This window comes from Balaenoptera borealis (genome assembly GCF_965194805.1).
Source record: "Balaenoptera borealis genome assembly, chromosome: 5".
Lineage (NCBI taxonomy): Eukaryota > Metazoa > Chordata > Mammalia > Artiodactyla > Balaenopteridae > Balaenoptera > Balaenoptera borealis.
The window spans coordinates 122,505,772-122,519,497 of record NC_138862.1 but is presented as its reverse complement, the minus strand read 5'-3'; the positions used below and the strand labels follow the sequence as shown (position 1 = coordinate 122,519,497).

Genomic DNA, 13,726 nt, shown 5'->3' with positions numbered 1-13,726 from the left:
ACATGAGGAAATCAGAACAGAGAGTACGCAAAAGTAGGAAGACAATGAGAAAGATGAAGGACAGATCCAGAGAGAACATGACGAGTCCCACACTTAAGACACTAGAGGTACAAAGGATACAGCCTATAATCTTCAACAGAAAAATGGAGGGATCCCAGGGAAGATACTTTACCAGCTTCCTAATGTATAGAAATACCTCGTACAGTTTGAAATTATTAAAGACTATCTAAAGTTTCAGAGCAAGCGTAAATTGATTGCAGCATTTCCAAACCAAACTGAAAAAGATTATTTGTTGTCAGACTCTTGCACCACTTTGAGAAACATTTCGATAAATATGGCTACTTGAGTGAAAATTGGATTGCTTTAAAAGAGCTCTTTTGCTGTGTCTCCACTTCTTCTATATACCATCCATCATCTCTCAGTCCATTATCGTTCAATGTCCACTATCTCTGAATATTGTAGTGGATAATATAGTGCTTGTTTTTTCCATAATTTACCTCCCCCATTAATCATCATTATTGTTGTCACAGTCATTGCTTATTAGATTTATGATTGTTTCACCAATATTTTTGCTCACCACTCCTTGTCTCCCAAGTCTTTGTGAGTTCAGTTTCTTACTTCTATAATTGATTATCTGTGAGTGGTAAACTCTATTTACCTGAAAATGTCTTTATTTCATTCTTTCCCTTGAATAGTATTTTAGTTGAATTTAGAACCTTGTTTGTAGGTTATTTTCCCTCATAACTTTGTACTATTATTCTACTGTCCAAATTGTTTTCCACTGTAAGTAATTCATCTTTCCTCTCTGGTTGCTTTTAAGATTTCCATTTTGTCTTTGATGATCTCATATTTCACTATAATATATTTGGATGTGGGTTAGTTTTAATTTTTCCAGCTCTGGACATAATATGATGTTTCAGTTTTTCTCTTCAACTCTGGAAAATTATCATCCATTATCTCTTCAAATATTGCCACAGATTAATTCTGCTCTGCATTCTGGGTCATTTGCAAACTTTATCTTCTGGTTAACCAGCTGCATTTAATAGGACATTTATCTCATCCGTTTAGTTTTTAATGTCGATATCTGCATTATTCTTTCCTAACTTGTTTTCTGTTCCTCCATTTATCTCTTTAGTCATTTTAATACGCTTATTTTATAATATATCTCAAGATTTTATAATTTTTGTTTAGTTCCTTAGGGTGCTTGTTCTTCTGATTTACTTTTATCTCCTGACTTTTCTTCATAGTGGAGTTATTTCCTTTTGTGGCTTGTAAATTTTTATTGTGAATTTACTTTCAGGAAGGGTTGTTTTTTTTCTGTGGGATTTCCATGTGTCTGGGTTGAGATAGTATCACTTCAGAGAAGTTTAGCATATTTAGAAATAAGGGAAGGGAAATAATGCTGGGGCAGATGTTTCAATAGTCCTAAAATCTTTTAATCTTAATTCATTGGCTTGTATTTCCTACACACAACTTCCCAGGCCAGGGATTCTGATGCAAAATCCAGATAAATGACAAGTTTCCTCACCATTTTTTAAGGCTGACGGACAGAGTCTGTGACGGAGGGACCACTTTGAGAATCCAGGCTTTATTCAAAGAGCTTTGCTCAAGTTTATCATCATGAGTGAGCCTACAAGAGAAAGGGCTCTGATTTCCACATGGAAATGGGACTCCAGCTCCAAAACCTCTGGGTTTATATCCTATACAAAATCATGCAGCTACTGACAGTGGTATCTTCCCACTCTTGCCTTGTACACCTGGGAATTTCCTTTTCTCTCCTTCAAATCAATTCTACATTTAGCAAAGATTGTTTGCCTTTTTAGATAAAACTTTTTTTTTTTAACATCTTTATTGGAGTATAATTGCTCTACAATGGTGTGTTAGTTTCTGCTTTATAACAAAGTGAATCAGCCATACATATACATATATCCCCATGTCTCCTCCCTATTGCGTCTCCCTCCCACCCTCCCTATCCCACCCCTCTAGGTGGTCACAAAGCACCGAGCTGATCTCCCTATGCTATGTGGCTGCTTCCCACTAGCTATCAGTTTTACATTTGGTAGTGTATACATGTCCTAGAGAAACGGAAATAAAAACAAAAATAGATAAAGCATTTTTTAAAGTTTGTAAAGGCATAGGGCCTATGTGCTTCATTTCAATTCATTATTTTCTGAACATTCCATTATTGTGAAATATGGTAGTTGTTGTTCTGGGATTAAACTTGACTTCCAATCACTTTCTTCTAATACTAGATTCCATGCCACTGGCCACAAGGATGGGGATATCAATCAGATCTGTCCAATCACCATGTTTAATTTCCATAGAGTACTATGTGATTGGCCTAGAGGTGACCTTCTGATACAAGCAGAGCCAATAGGAGTCCTTCTCTGTGGCTGATATGCAAATATTGGGAGAATTAAGTGTTATTTTGAACTAGAAAAATATAAGCCTGGAGATGCCATAAGTCACTCTCTCCTACTTCGTAGTCATCTATCTGTGCAATCATCTGTCTGTACTAGGAAAGAATGACACTAGCACTCAGAAGGAATCAGAGCCAAGAAAGAAAAAGAAAGAATGGACAACCACATTTGAATCCCTAAATCCTGGCATGCCCAGAGTCAGCCCAACTCGTGTTAAATAGGCCAGTGGATTCCTTTTGCTTAAGCTAACTTGAATTGGGTTTCTGGCACTTACATCTGACTTATACACCAATAAATTAAAGCATAAATGGAATTGAGATAAGAAACCATCAATATGGATTTCTTATTTTTTTCTTTTTTAAAAAATTTTAATTAATTTATTTATTAAGTTTATTTATTGATTTATTTATTTTTTGGCTGCATTGGGTCTTCATTGCTGCACACGGGCTTTTCTCTATTTGTGGCGAGCGGGGGCTACTCTTCATTGTGGTGCGTGGGCTTCTCATTGCTGTGGCTTCCCTGTTGTGGAACACGGGCTCTAGGCGTGTGGGCTTCAGTAGTTGTGGCTCGCGGGCTCTAGAGCGCAGGCTCAGTAGTTGTGGTGCATGGGCTTAGTTGCTCAGCAGCATGTGGGATCTTCCCCAACCAGGGCTCAAACCCGTGTCCCCTACATTGGCAGGTGGATTTTTAACTACTGCACCACCAGGGAAGTCCCAATATGGATTTCTTTTATTTATTTATTTTTGGTAGTTCAGTCTGTAGTGCGTGGTTTGACATGAAGCAAAGCAAGTTCTGAGTTCCTGAGAAGCAGTGAGTAAACATCAGATCTAATCTGAGAGGCAAGGGATTGGAGTCACAGGATAAAGTCAATGTCAATTCCCAGTAATCTGAACAGGGACATTAAAAGATAGGGTAGGGGAGATGCCAGAGTCATAGCCAGGAAACAGGAACCAGGCATCAGGAATAAGGAAAAGCAAACAAGGCCACAGCAGCAGGCAGGGGTGTGGGCAGCAAACACTGGGCGTTCTGAGTTATGCTGGAGGTCAGCTGAGCTTTGCCTCCCAGTAGCTTCTTAAAGATGCCAGGACGCTGTCCCATTCCTGCTAGGTGGTGCCACCTGGTGTCTAAAAAATGAAGTTGGCATGGAATTGACTGTTAGGGCAAGGAGTCCTTAAGCAAAAAGGACCATAATTTTTTTTTTTTCTAATTATGTATCCCAGCAGTATCTAGACAGGCATCAAAATATATGTATTTTATGGTGATTATCAGTTTCCAAGGCAAATATCAAAGTGACTTACCCTCAGAAAGATGTGTCAAGATATAAGAAATTTGTTTTTAAGTTAAGCAGATTCATGAGAAATATTATACTTTCCGGTGGTAATAACAGTTTTGGTTCATTCTCATCAAAAGGAGACATCTCCTTATCACCCTATGTTTACAGCTATGGGTAAAATGGGAGAAGAAGTAGCACTAGTGAGCATAACTAATAAGGCGTTTCATAGATTTAGAAGAAGCAGTATGAAGAATATTAAACATCCATCCTCTGGAATGGATTTTAATGAGAGGATTAGTAAGATGTCCCCACCTGTGTTTGAAAGGTTGAGAAACTTCCAGATAATTAGCTGCATGTCATGGCGGATGGAGTAAAGTATATCTTTCGTTCAAGGAGCTTGTAATGTACCTAGAGATGATGGTACCAAGAGAAAGAATAGATTTCCTTAATGATATATGTTTAGAGCCAATCCCTACATAGCTATTTTCTGGGATAATTTATAGAGCAAGTTTTTGTTGCACATATTAAATCCTGCTTTAGCTACCGTTTGCCTCTTTCGGTGAAGAACTGTTGAGAGTAGGGATGAGTGACTGTGTCCCTCCATCTACATTACCAACGCTCGGCATAGAGTCGGGCACATACAGGTCCTCAGTACATTTTTGTCAAATGGCTGGATGACATCTCAAGGTTCCTGTTAGTCGCATGGTACTTGGAGTCTCACAGCCATCCCATTCATTTCCATGTTAAATTTCCCTTAAGATGCATGGACTATAAGAAATGTGGTCTTTCAAAATGTCACTCACTCTTAAGTGCCAAGCATTCACCAGAATCACACTTGAAATGACATTTTCTAGTAAGAGCCTCTAAGCAGCATAACACTCTTATTTAAAAAGAGAGAATGGTGTCCATTTCTCCATCTCTTTCAATAATCTATATTAAATTTCCTTGTAAGCATTTGCTTGACAGAAAATAAAGGCACCTAGTATGTATTTATTATCATCCAAGAGCCAGCTGTTTAATGAGGTTCTTATTTTATCTCTAAGAAAATCTGGAGCCATTTGTATACTGTGGAATTACTTTACAAGAAGATGTTTCAGTACAGTACTGGCAATATTTCAGTTTTGCAGATAAATGGCTGAGAACAAATCATCATCCTCTTTCTTCTCTTTCATGGGTAGAAAAAAATTTCAAACTTAAACCTCTGTAGAATCTGCATTTAAATGAAGATTGCCAATTATCAAGTATGTTAACGGGGGATTCTTTGGACCAGAGTCGATCATAAGTAGTTTAATCTATTTCCAATACATATATACAAGCAAAGAGGAGAAAATAAAAATCACCTATGATCCCACCTAACGCTCTGATTTTGTATATAAATAATAATGTGTTCTAATTATATACCCACATGCATACATACACATGAATTTGGCTGTGATTTTTTTTTAACCAAAATAGATCTTAGAGTATACATCATTTAAAATTTTTCCTATTTTCTTAAAAGATATATTGTGAATATCTTTTAACATCAACACTCTTTTTCTATCATCTTTCAAATGTCTGCATAGGATTTCATGATCTTAATATATTATAACTTACTCAACCAACTAGTAACTTATGTACAACTTTTTGTTCAAATCAATGCATTCATCTTCATGGAGAAATTTCTGCGCATGTCCTTAACTGCTTCTTAGGATAAATTTCCAGAAATAAAATAAATGGATGAAAGGATTCACAAAATCTAATGACTGTAAATATTGCCAAATTGCCTCTGTAAAAGTTCTATCACTTTTCTCTTTTTGCTCAGTAATGTGGGAGGGTTCCCATTCTCCCAAACTCCAATTTGCCCCAAGTTATGATTGTTCTTTTTTGAGTTCTGAAAATTTGAAGATTCACTAGGCAAAAAATGATACGTAATTTGTTTTATTACTAGTGAAGGCGATCTTATTTAGTGGAGCATCAGCCATTTTTGTTTCTTCTCTTGTTCATTATTTATATCCTTTGTCCATTTTTCTATTATGCTTCCCTTTTCTTTATTGGTCTTTTATAACAGAAGTAATATCAGCAGCAAGTATCTAATGTTTATTGAGTGTTATGAGCCAGGCCCTGTTCCAGGAGCTTTATGTTTAATCCCACCCAACGAGATAAGTGCTGTTACCACCCCTATTTTATAAATGACACATCTGGTGCACAGAAAGTAATTTGCCTCAGGTAACATAACTAATATGCATTTGGTATATTAAAAAGATTAACAATCATTATATATATTATAAAGACTATTAACCTATCAATATGTGTGTTGAAACTGCTTTCCTTGGTTTATCCTTTGTCATTTAATTTTATTTGTAGTGAATTTTGCCTGCTAGGATTGCTTGACTCTATTCTCATCAAATAAATTGGCTTTTATTTTGATATTTGATCACCTGAAGAATGTTTTATATAAATATAATTCAAACACATACAAGCATTCAGACAGTATGAAAGGACACAAAGAGTTAAATTATCTTTTCCCCCTTTGTCATGGTCCTACAATAGCAAAATTATCTCCTTTTAACCATTTATGGTTTTAGTTCTTCCGATGGCTGCCCCATGACTCTAAATAATATGTATATGCTTCCATTTCTTGATTTATCAACTCCACACATATATATTGATTTCTTACTGTGAGAGATGTGACATTTTAGGTAACTTAGCCCTGCCTTTCTCTCTCTCCTCCTCCAATTACCTTCCACAAGTAATATCAATCTTGGTTGTGAGTACGTGTATAACTTTAAGTAATATACTTCAACCTCTAGTTCTTTAGACAGTGTACCTTAACTAAGTGGTTCATTCCTAATGGGGGAAATCACATGTAAAAATGGTTATTCTCTCTATTCCTTGGATCATAAAATGCCATATTTATGAAGGAATGCTTCACTAGAAGCAGGTCTATCTTTAGTCCTAACAATGAAACCAGAGAGATCTGTGTAAGTACAATGAAAGATATTGATATACGTGACTATATAAATTATAATAAGTATATATACATTTATAAGCATAGATTATGTAGATTATATAGATTATAGAGCCTTTCCAAATATATTGCTTTATTTATTGCCCAGAATAATTTTGTAACGTATACAGAACAACTATTCTTACATATTATAGGTGAGGAAACAAGCATGAAGAGTTTATGGCCATATGAAGTCACTGTCGTGGTCTTTTAGGTTTTGTTTTGTTTTGTTTTGGTTCTGACCAGCGTCCACTTTTCCTTTCTTGTGGCAGTATTACTCTGAGCAATAATCCCATCTTTCCCCAGTCTCAGTTCATGTGCTTCTAAGTAAAACCAATTACTGCCCTGAATTCATGAACGATGTGACTTAGACCTGAGACAGTAAATGAAGCACATTTCCCTGGCCACAAGTGGGTCTGGAATGGCATCAGAATCTATAAGGTGTACTAAGATTTATGTTGGGAATAATGGGACAAAGATTCTTGCTCTATCCTCCTGAAGAAAGATGCAGCCCTGGGACTCGCTGGCAGCTATCTAGTGACCGGGTAAGGGAGATAACCCTGAAGAAGCTGAGCGACGTGAGAGCTCAGCTCATTTCACTGGATCCTTTCCTGAGCGATTTCTACTCCTGCAGTTCAGTTACATCAGCCAACACAGACTCCCCTTGTGTTTACTCCCGTTTGGGTTGATTTCATGTCAACTGTAATAATTGTACAGTTAATTCGTGACAATCCTGACACCACCACTTTTGACTTAAACCTAGGGCTCTTTCTACCCTACCATGGTGCCTCTGAAAGTAATGTCTTTGTTCAGGATTCAAAAACACACACCTTTCAAGATGTCTTCATTATATCTTTTGCCTTCCTTCACAGTCTACAACACAATCTTTAGAAATGCAAATCCATCACATGGAATTCATTCATGAGCCAATACGCATACGTATTTGGGTATGACATTCCCTATATACTTGAAATAATAGCATGGATCAGAGAAAAGCTAATTTCAAAACTTTTTGTAAAATAAAGTTGCTTTTATCTTAAGATAATTCTGGATCATTTTAAGCGTTAGGGACACCACCCACCACGTGCCGCTGTGTACAAGAGTTGTGGTCATCAAATTCAATTATAAATTAGTTGTCTGAAATTCAGAGCACATTTAACCTAAGAAAAAGTATTGTAATTAGTTACTCGCTTCTTAGATTAGCACAGAAAAGCTGATTTAATCTAAAATGTGGCTAAATTACTTTGTATTTGAATGAGAAATACTAGAGCACATTACTGTCAAAAAACTAACAATAAAACTTTTATAAATACTAAGAGGATGGTTCTTAAGCAAGGAGATTTACTTGTAGAAGATGGAAAGACAAATGAAAGTGTGTGGTTATTCCAAAGAGGCTCTGGAGTCACTGCCAAGGTCATAGTGGCTGATGATTTAGGTCATTTACTGTACTTGATTTCACATCAAAATGTGTCTTTTCCTTTCCATGGTACAATAAAAGCTCTACCTCTATTCTTGAACTTCAAAACCACACAAAGATGGAACTGAGAAAGGGAAAATACAAAGGAGGTTTTCATTTGCTCTTTTAATGCACGTTTCAAGTGCAAAGTCTCCATCTTCAGAAAGTTACTATCTAGAAAAGCAAATATACGTGTAAACCCAAGATTGCATGGCTGAGCTGGCAAGGAATCGATGGAGGCACATACAGAGGTGGAGGAGGGACTTAGCAAGTGGGCTAGTGGTTCCCAAAGGAGGATACTGAGGTACAGGGTGAAAGACTTGATGGGGCAGAAGCAGGAGCTGGGAAGAGAGAGCTTTGCGCCTGTGAAGAAAGGCGTGAGGCTACAAGCCAGAGAGATGTGTCTGGCTACTCTGCGAAGTTAGAGTGAAGGAAGAGAAAAATGGAGAGACAAATGTTTGAACTCCTGGTCTGAAAGTATTGGAAAACTGTTAAATAGGGTTCTTCCATGGGAACTAGAAGATAGTTGGAAGACAGAGGGTGGGGATGCAGCATTAAAGGAGAGGGAATGTGTGTGTAAGTAGATGTATAAAAAGAGATTGTCGCATCGCACAGGGAGATCAGCTCGGTGCTTTGTGACCACCTAGAGGGGTGGGATAGGGAGTGTGGGAGGGAGACGTAAAAGGGAGGAGATATGGGGATACATGTATATGTATAGCTGATTCACTTTGTTATACAGCAGAAGCTAACACACTATTGTAAAGCAATTATACTCCAATAAAGATGTTAAAAAAAAAAGAGATTGTCATATGTGCTGTAAACTAAGTTTAAGAAGCGAGTGAGAAAAGTGAAGAGTAAAACACATGGAGGATTGTGTAAGGTGAAAGAAGAAGTGGTCAACAGACGGCACAGGCGGACAGAGAGTGTAGACCCAGGGTAACCTAGTTACAGGAGGCCCTCCGTATCCGCGGGTTCCTCATCGAACAATCTGAGGTTAGTTAGTTGACTCAGCAGACATGGAGCCCACGGATAGAGAGGGCTGACTGTACTATGCCATTTCATATAAGGGACTTGAGCACCTGTGGATTTTGGTATCCACAGGGGGCCTGGAACCCATTCCCTGTGGAGACAAAGGGACAGCTGTACATTAACGCTAAGTAGAGCTGCTGGAAGAGGCTGGTGGAGTCCAAATGCACCAGGTGGAAGAACGAGCTTGCAGGTGTGAATGTGTGGAACTTTCTGTGTCAGGTATTCCTAATTTAGAATTATCTTTATTTTAATGTTGAAACTCACTGGAGTCACTCTGCACAATACCTGAAATGCCAAAGCTGGGAAGCACAAGATTTCAGCTAGACTGGCAAGTGTCTGGTGCCTAGAAAGGAAAGGACCTTGCCATGGTGGGAAACACATTTTCTTAAGACATGCAACGCACGGGTAGGGGAGTAGAAAAGGCGCTACCAGTAACAACCACATATTGACCCGAGGAGATCGTAAATGCACTGTTTCAAATGCCCCCCAGGCTTGTGCTCAACAGTGTCAACATTCATCCTTGGAGTCTGCATTTTTAATGGAAAACTACTGTGCATGGTAGTGCTGAAAGCAGAAAGGCCAAACCTTTCCTTGGCTGTAGCTGCATGATTCTTTCCCAAGGCTCATTTGTGCTTTAGTCGTTTTGCTTTGCTTGGCCTTTTTACAACATGGCAGCTCAGGAAGTGAAGATGAGGGACTCAGCAGATTTTTAAAAATTTTTCCTCCAAATGTTCCTTTAATACTAGTATATCTTGGACAAAGATCCCTGATGTTTTAATTAATTGTTCTTGGTGTTTCTTTAAAAGCATCCTTTGGCATTTGTGAACCTGCCATGGCTTTTGCTCTTAATTTGCACTCACTGGTATTTTCCTTTAATGCAGGAGAGGCACTTCTCAGTAGCCAGGTAAAATATAAGTTTTTTTGGAGACTCTTTCTTGAAAGTTGCTGAATTCAGTGGTAACTTTGGGGTGGCAGCCTTAAGAAAGGTCAGCTGGCAGAAAAAAAGAATAGTGCGGCTCTGTTGCTTCTTACTCCCCTCTGGGCGATCTGACTTTTAAAAATCCTTTGTTACTTTGCGATACATTTTCAAATGCATTTGAAGTAATTAACACCCTGAATTGAATCTTGTTGTCACATTTAATTATTAGATAGCTACCTTCCTTTAGGGTATTTGACTGTTGCCCAAAATGTTGGTCTTAATCTAAAACCAAGAAGAGACCTCTGACATAGTGAAAGCCACCAAAGTGTCACTTATTAAATATAAATGGTAAGCATCTAAAGGGGAGGTGAAGAAAGAGTACTAGTTCTCATCTGGAAAAGAAAATTCTTCCAGGATGAAGGGAAAATTACATTAACTCTTAGCAGACGAAGCTCCATCATTTTTACTTGTCACGTGATGATTTTAAAATGTGTGTGTTCCTATACCGTGTTACATTTGCACTGATAAATAAAGAATATTCCGACTCTCAACTTCTATCTCCAATTTGCCAAAATTAGTATAAATACAACGGTTTCTATTGGTCTATTGTCTGGAAAGTGACTTAAGGAAAAAAATTAAATGATATTGATTTGAAATGAAGAAAGCTTATTTATGTGCATTTTAGGAAGCCTAAGTGAATCAGCTATATACATATACCGAGAAAAAAAATGTTACCCTTTGAGTAGTATCTTGTAATAAGCTGGAAACATGAAGTTTATTAATGGTGTTAGAAATTAAGTGGCTAATGAAATGTTCCTATTCTTGGACCTCTTCTGTGATAATAATTCCTTAAAAGTTAGAAATTGACTGTATCTCTATGACATAACAGAGAAGATACTATTAAAGCCACTAGGAATTATCACCAAGTGGAAGCATATTTTACACGGTCAAAGAAGCACAGGCCAAATTCTGGTACTTACTATGTAAGGACTATGGCAACTGCATCATTCAACACACTCTCCCCAAACAAGAGTGTGTACAGGTCGGGGTCGACATGCAGTTCATGGAAAATGGCCAACACCGTCACTAGGGAAGACACACAGATATGCAGAGTTAGCTGGGACGTAGCCATGGACTTGTCCTTGGTTGTGGTCACCTGTATAAAGCACTCATTAAATGTTCATCTTCTCAAATCCATCACTATACACGCACCGAACCTTTAATCAAAAAACAATCTGACTGTTCACTCCCCTGCTTAGAGATTTCTCTGGGCTCCCCACTGCTTACAGAGAAAGTCTGAGCTCCTTGGTACAAGTCTTCTATAATCTTCACACTCTTTACCTTCCAGCATTTCTGTCTGCACCACTCCCACCCCCCAACCACCCTTTGCTGCCTCCCTCAAGCCACAAGGAACTTGCCATAATTTCCCAAACATGTGTCATTTTTTAATTACCTTGGCATTTTGATTCACTTTACTAGAGCAGCTATTTGTTTCCCATCCAAGTGCCACTGTTCCCCTCCTTCCTTAAATACGTAAACACAGACAAACACACATGCACACACACACACACTTCTTGCTCCAAAAAAACCCAAAACAAAACAAAACAAAAAACCTTTATTCAATCTTTGAAAGCCTTTCAAATTTCCCCTCCACCCCCCTGATCCCTCAGCAAAGACCTGGGTCACTCCTTTTTGATCCCAGAATTTGGGATCGCAGAACATATCACAGAAGAGACTGTGAGCTCTTGGCAAACGCTCAATAAATGTTTGATGCGTGAACGACTAAGTGAATGAATGAATGAATGTTGTTGCAGCGACTTATTCCTGTGAAGGGAGAGGTAGTCGGCACCTGGTTCCCATTCTCTCGAGATCACACTCATCTATAAAGATGGACTCAATGCTCCTAAAAGCAAGACCTGAGGATTCATTTTTGGCAGCCTGCTGCATGGCTACTATATACCTCATGTCTGTATGGAGGCTTTGGGAGTACACCAGGCAGTAAATAATCACACACTGATTAGCTGTGGCCATCAAAACTATTCAGTGTCTTGATACTTGAAACAGTCATGCAAAGTGTGAACAGTAATCATTAGGAAAATGATCCATTGAGTTGACTACCAAAGGGGAAAAGAGGGTGGTTGAACATGACACTGATGGTAAATTTTTGAGGCAGGGTGGGCATTTTCATTTCTGCTCTTTCTTTTCCTATTTCATGGGCCGTGAGGTTAGTAACTGTGTTGTATAAAAGAGTGCTGGGGGGATAAAAAGCTGAGTTGGACTGTTTTGTAAGTAGAATCAAGAAGTTTGGCACTTGTCCTGCCATAATGGAAGGGTTTTAGTCAGACAGTGACACAATCTGATTTAAACTTTGGAAATTAAGTTCAGGCAGCAGGGCAGAGGGCAGAATGGACATGTGGCTAGAAGCTTTCCCAAATGTTCTGGCAAGAGATGAGTTGTACCAAGACAGGAAGAGTCCTAGATTCAGTCTCCTAAACTCTTTCACATCCTGCTCTGCCCTGAACATCCACCACCCTGGGTTCTCATAGGTCAATGACCACCGTGCTTTGTACTTTACTTACTCGTTGGCTCTCATCTTCCCTCTGTGTCACTAGCCCTTAGCACGGTGCTAGAATATAGCAAGCCTTTAGTAAGTGAATGAATAAAAGATAATGTCAGGGAGGATAGAGCAGAGGTGACAATACCCACAAGATATTTGGGATGGAGAATTGGTGGGTCTTGGTGCTTGAGAGACAGCAAGGAGTGATCTTGGTTTCAACCCTGGGCAGTTGGTAGATGGGCTGCATAAGAGAAATTAGTTTGTAGACAGGGGCATTTTGTAAGTTTGGTTTTTGACATGTTGACTTAAATAGCCAGGTAGAATTTCCAATGGAAATTTCAATAAGAAAGCTGGAAATAAAAGGCTGTAAGCTGAGTTGGACAGAGTTAAAGCAGAAGAAAGATTTTAAGTGTTATAAGCATGTAGATGGAACATAAAGCCACAGGAGTGGCTGAGATTGCCTGGGCAAAGTATATAGAAAGAGAAGAGAGTTCATGAGAGATCCTTGGGGAACACTTACAGCTAAGGGGTACATGGAGAAAAAGAAGCATGAAATATATGCGTGGGATATTTGCCAAACCTGACCCTAAGCATGAACAAGTTGGCTGAAAACCATATTCATCATGCATAGAGTTTTATTTACTAAAAATTATCCTAGGGAAAGGAGTATTGAAGTCAACAACTAGCTTTGAGGTAAAGAGACAACAGATATAAAATGTCATGAATTGGCATGACAATTAGCTGGCTCCCATTTTACTAGGCATAGAGTCAATTTCATTATTCTAGCTGAGTAGATCCTTAATCACGATAGGCAGAATGGCAGAGATGTCCTCTTTACTAGCATGTAGCTGTTCACATTTGCCACCACTCTTAGCCTTTGCAGGCGGTCGTAGGAGGGGCTAACAATTACCTCTGCTAAGTAACCTCTGTCTCCTAGTAGGTTAGTCAAGACCCAGCATCTAATCAAAACAAAGAGACTTCCATTGGGGGTTTTAATTAGCAACATTTTCCTTTTGCTAGGATTTTGTGGAATAAAAGTAATTTTTAAATTAGAAAATTCTATCATGGAAGCTCTATTGAACA

The 13,726-nt window shown here is 38.4% G+C and overlaps 1 protein-coding gene across 1 annotated transcript in view; it reads right to left on the bottom strand.

Moving 5' to 3' along the window:
• SLC9A9 (solute carrier family 9 member A9) overlaps window positions 1–13,726 on the bottom strand; it is a 555,669-nt gene that overhangs the window by 345,233 nt on the left and 196,710 nt on the right. The window contains exon 6 of the mRNA XM_082393417.1: window positions 11,067–11,172. Coding sequence (XP_082249543.1) covers window positions 11,067–11,172 — 106 coding nt within the window. The remainder of the gene's footprint in view (window positions 1–11,066; window positions 11,173–13,726) is intronic.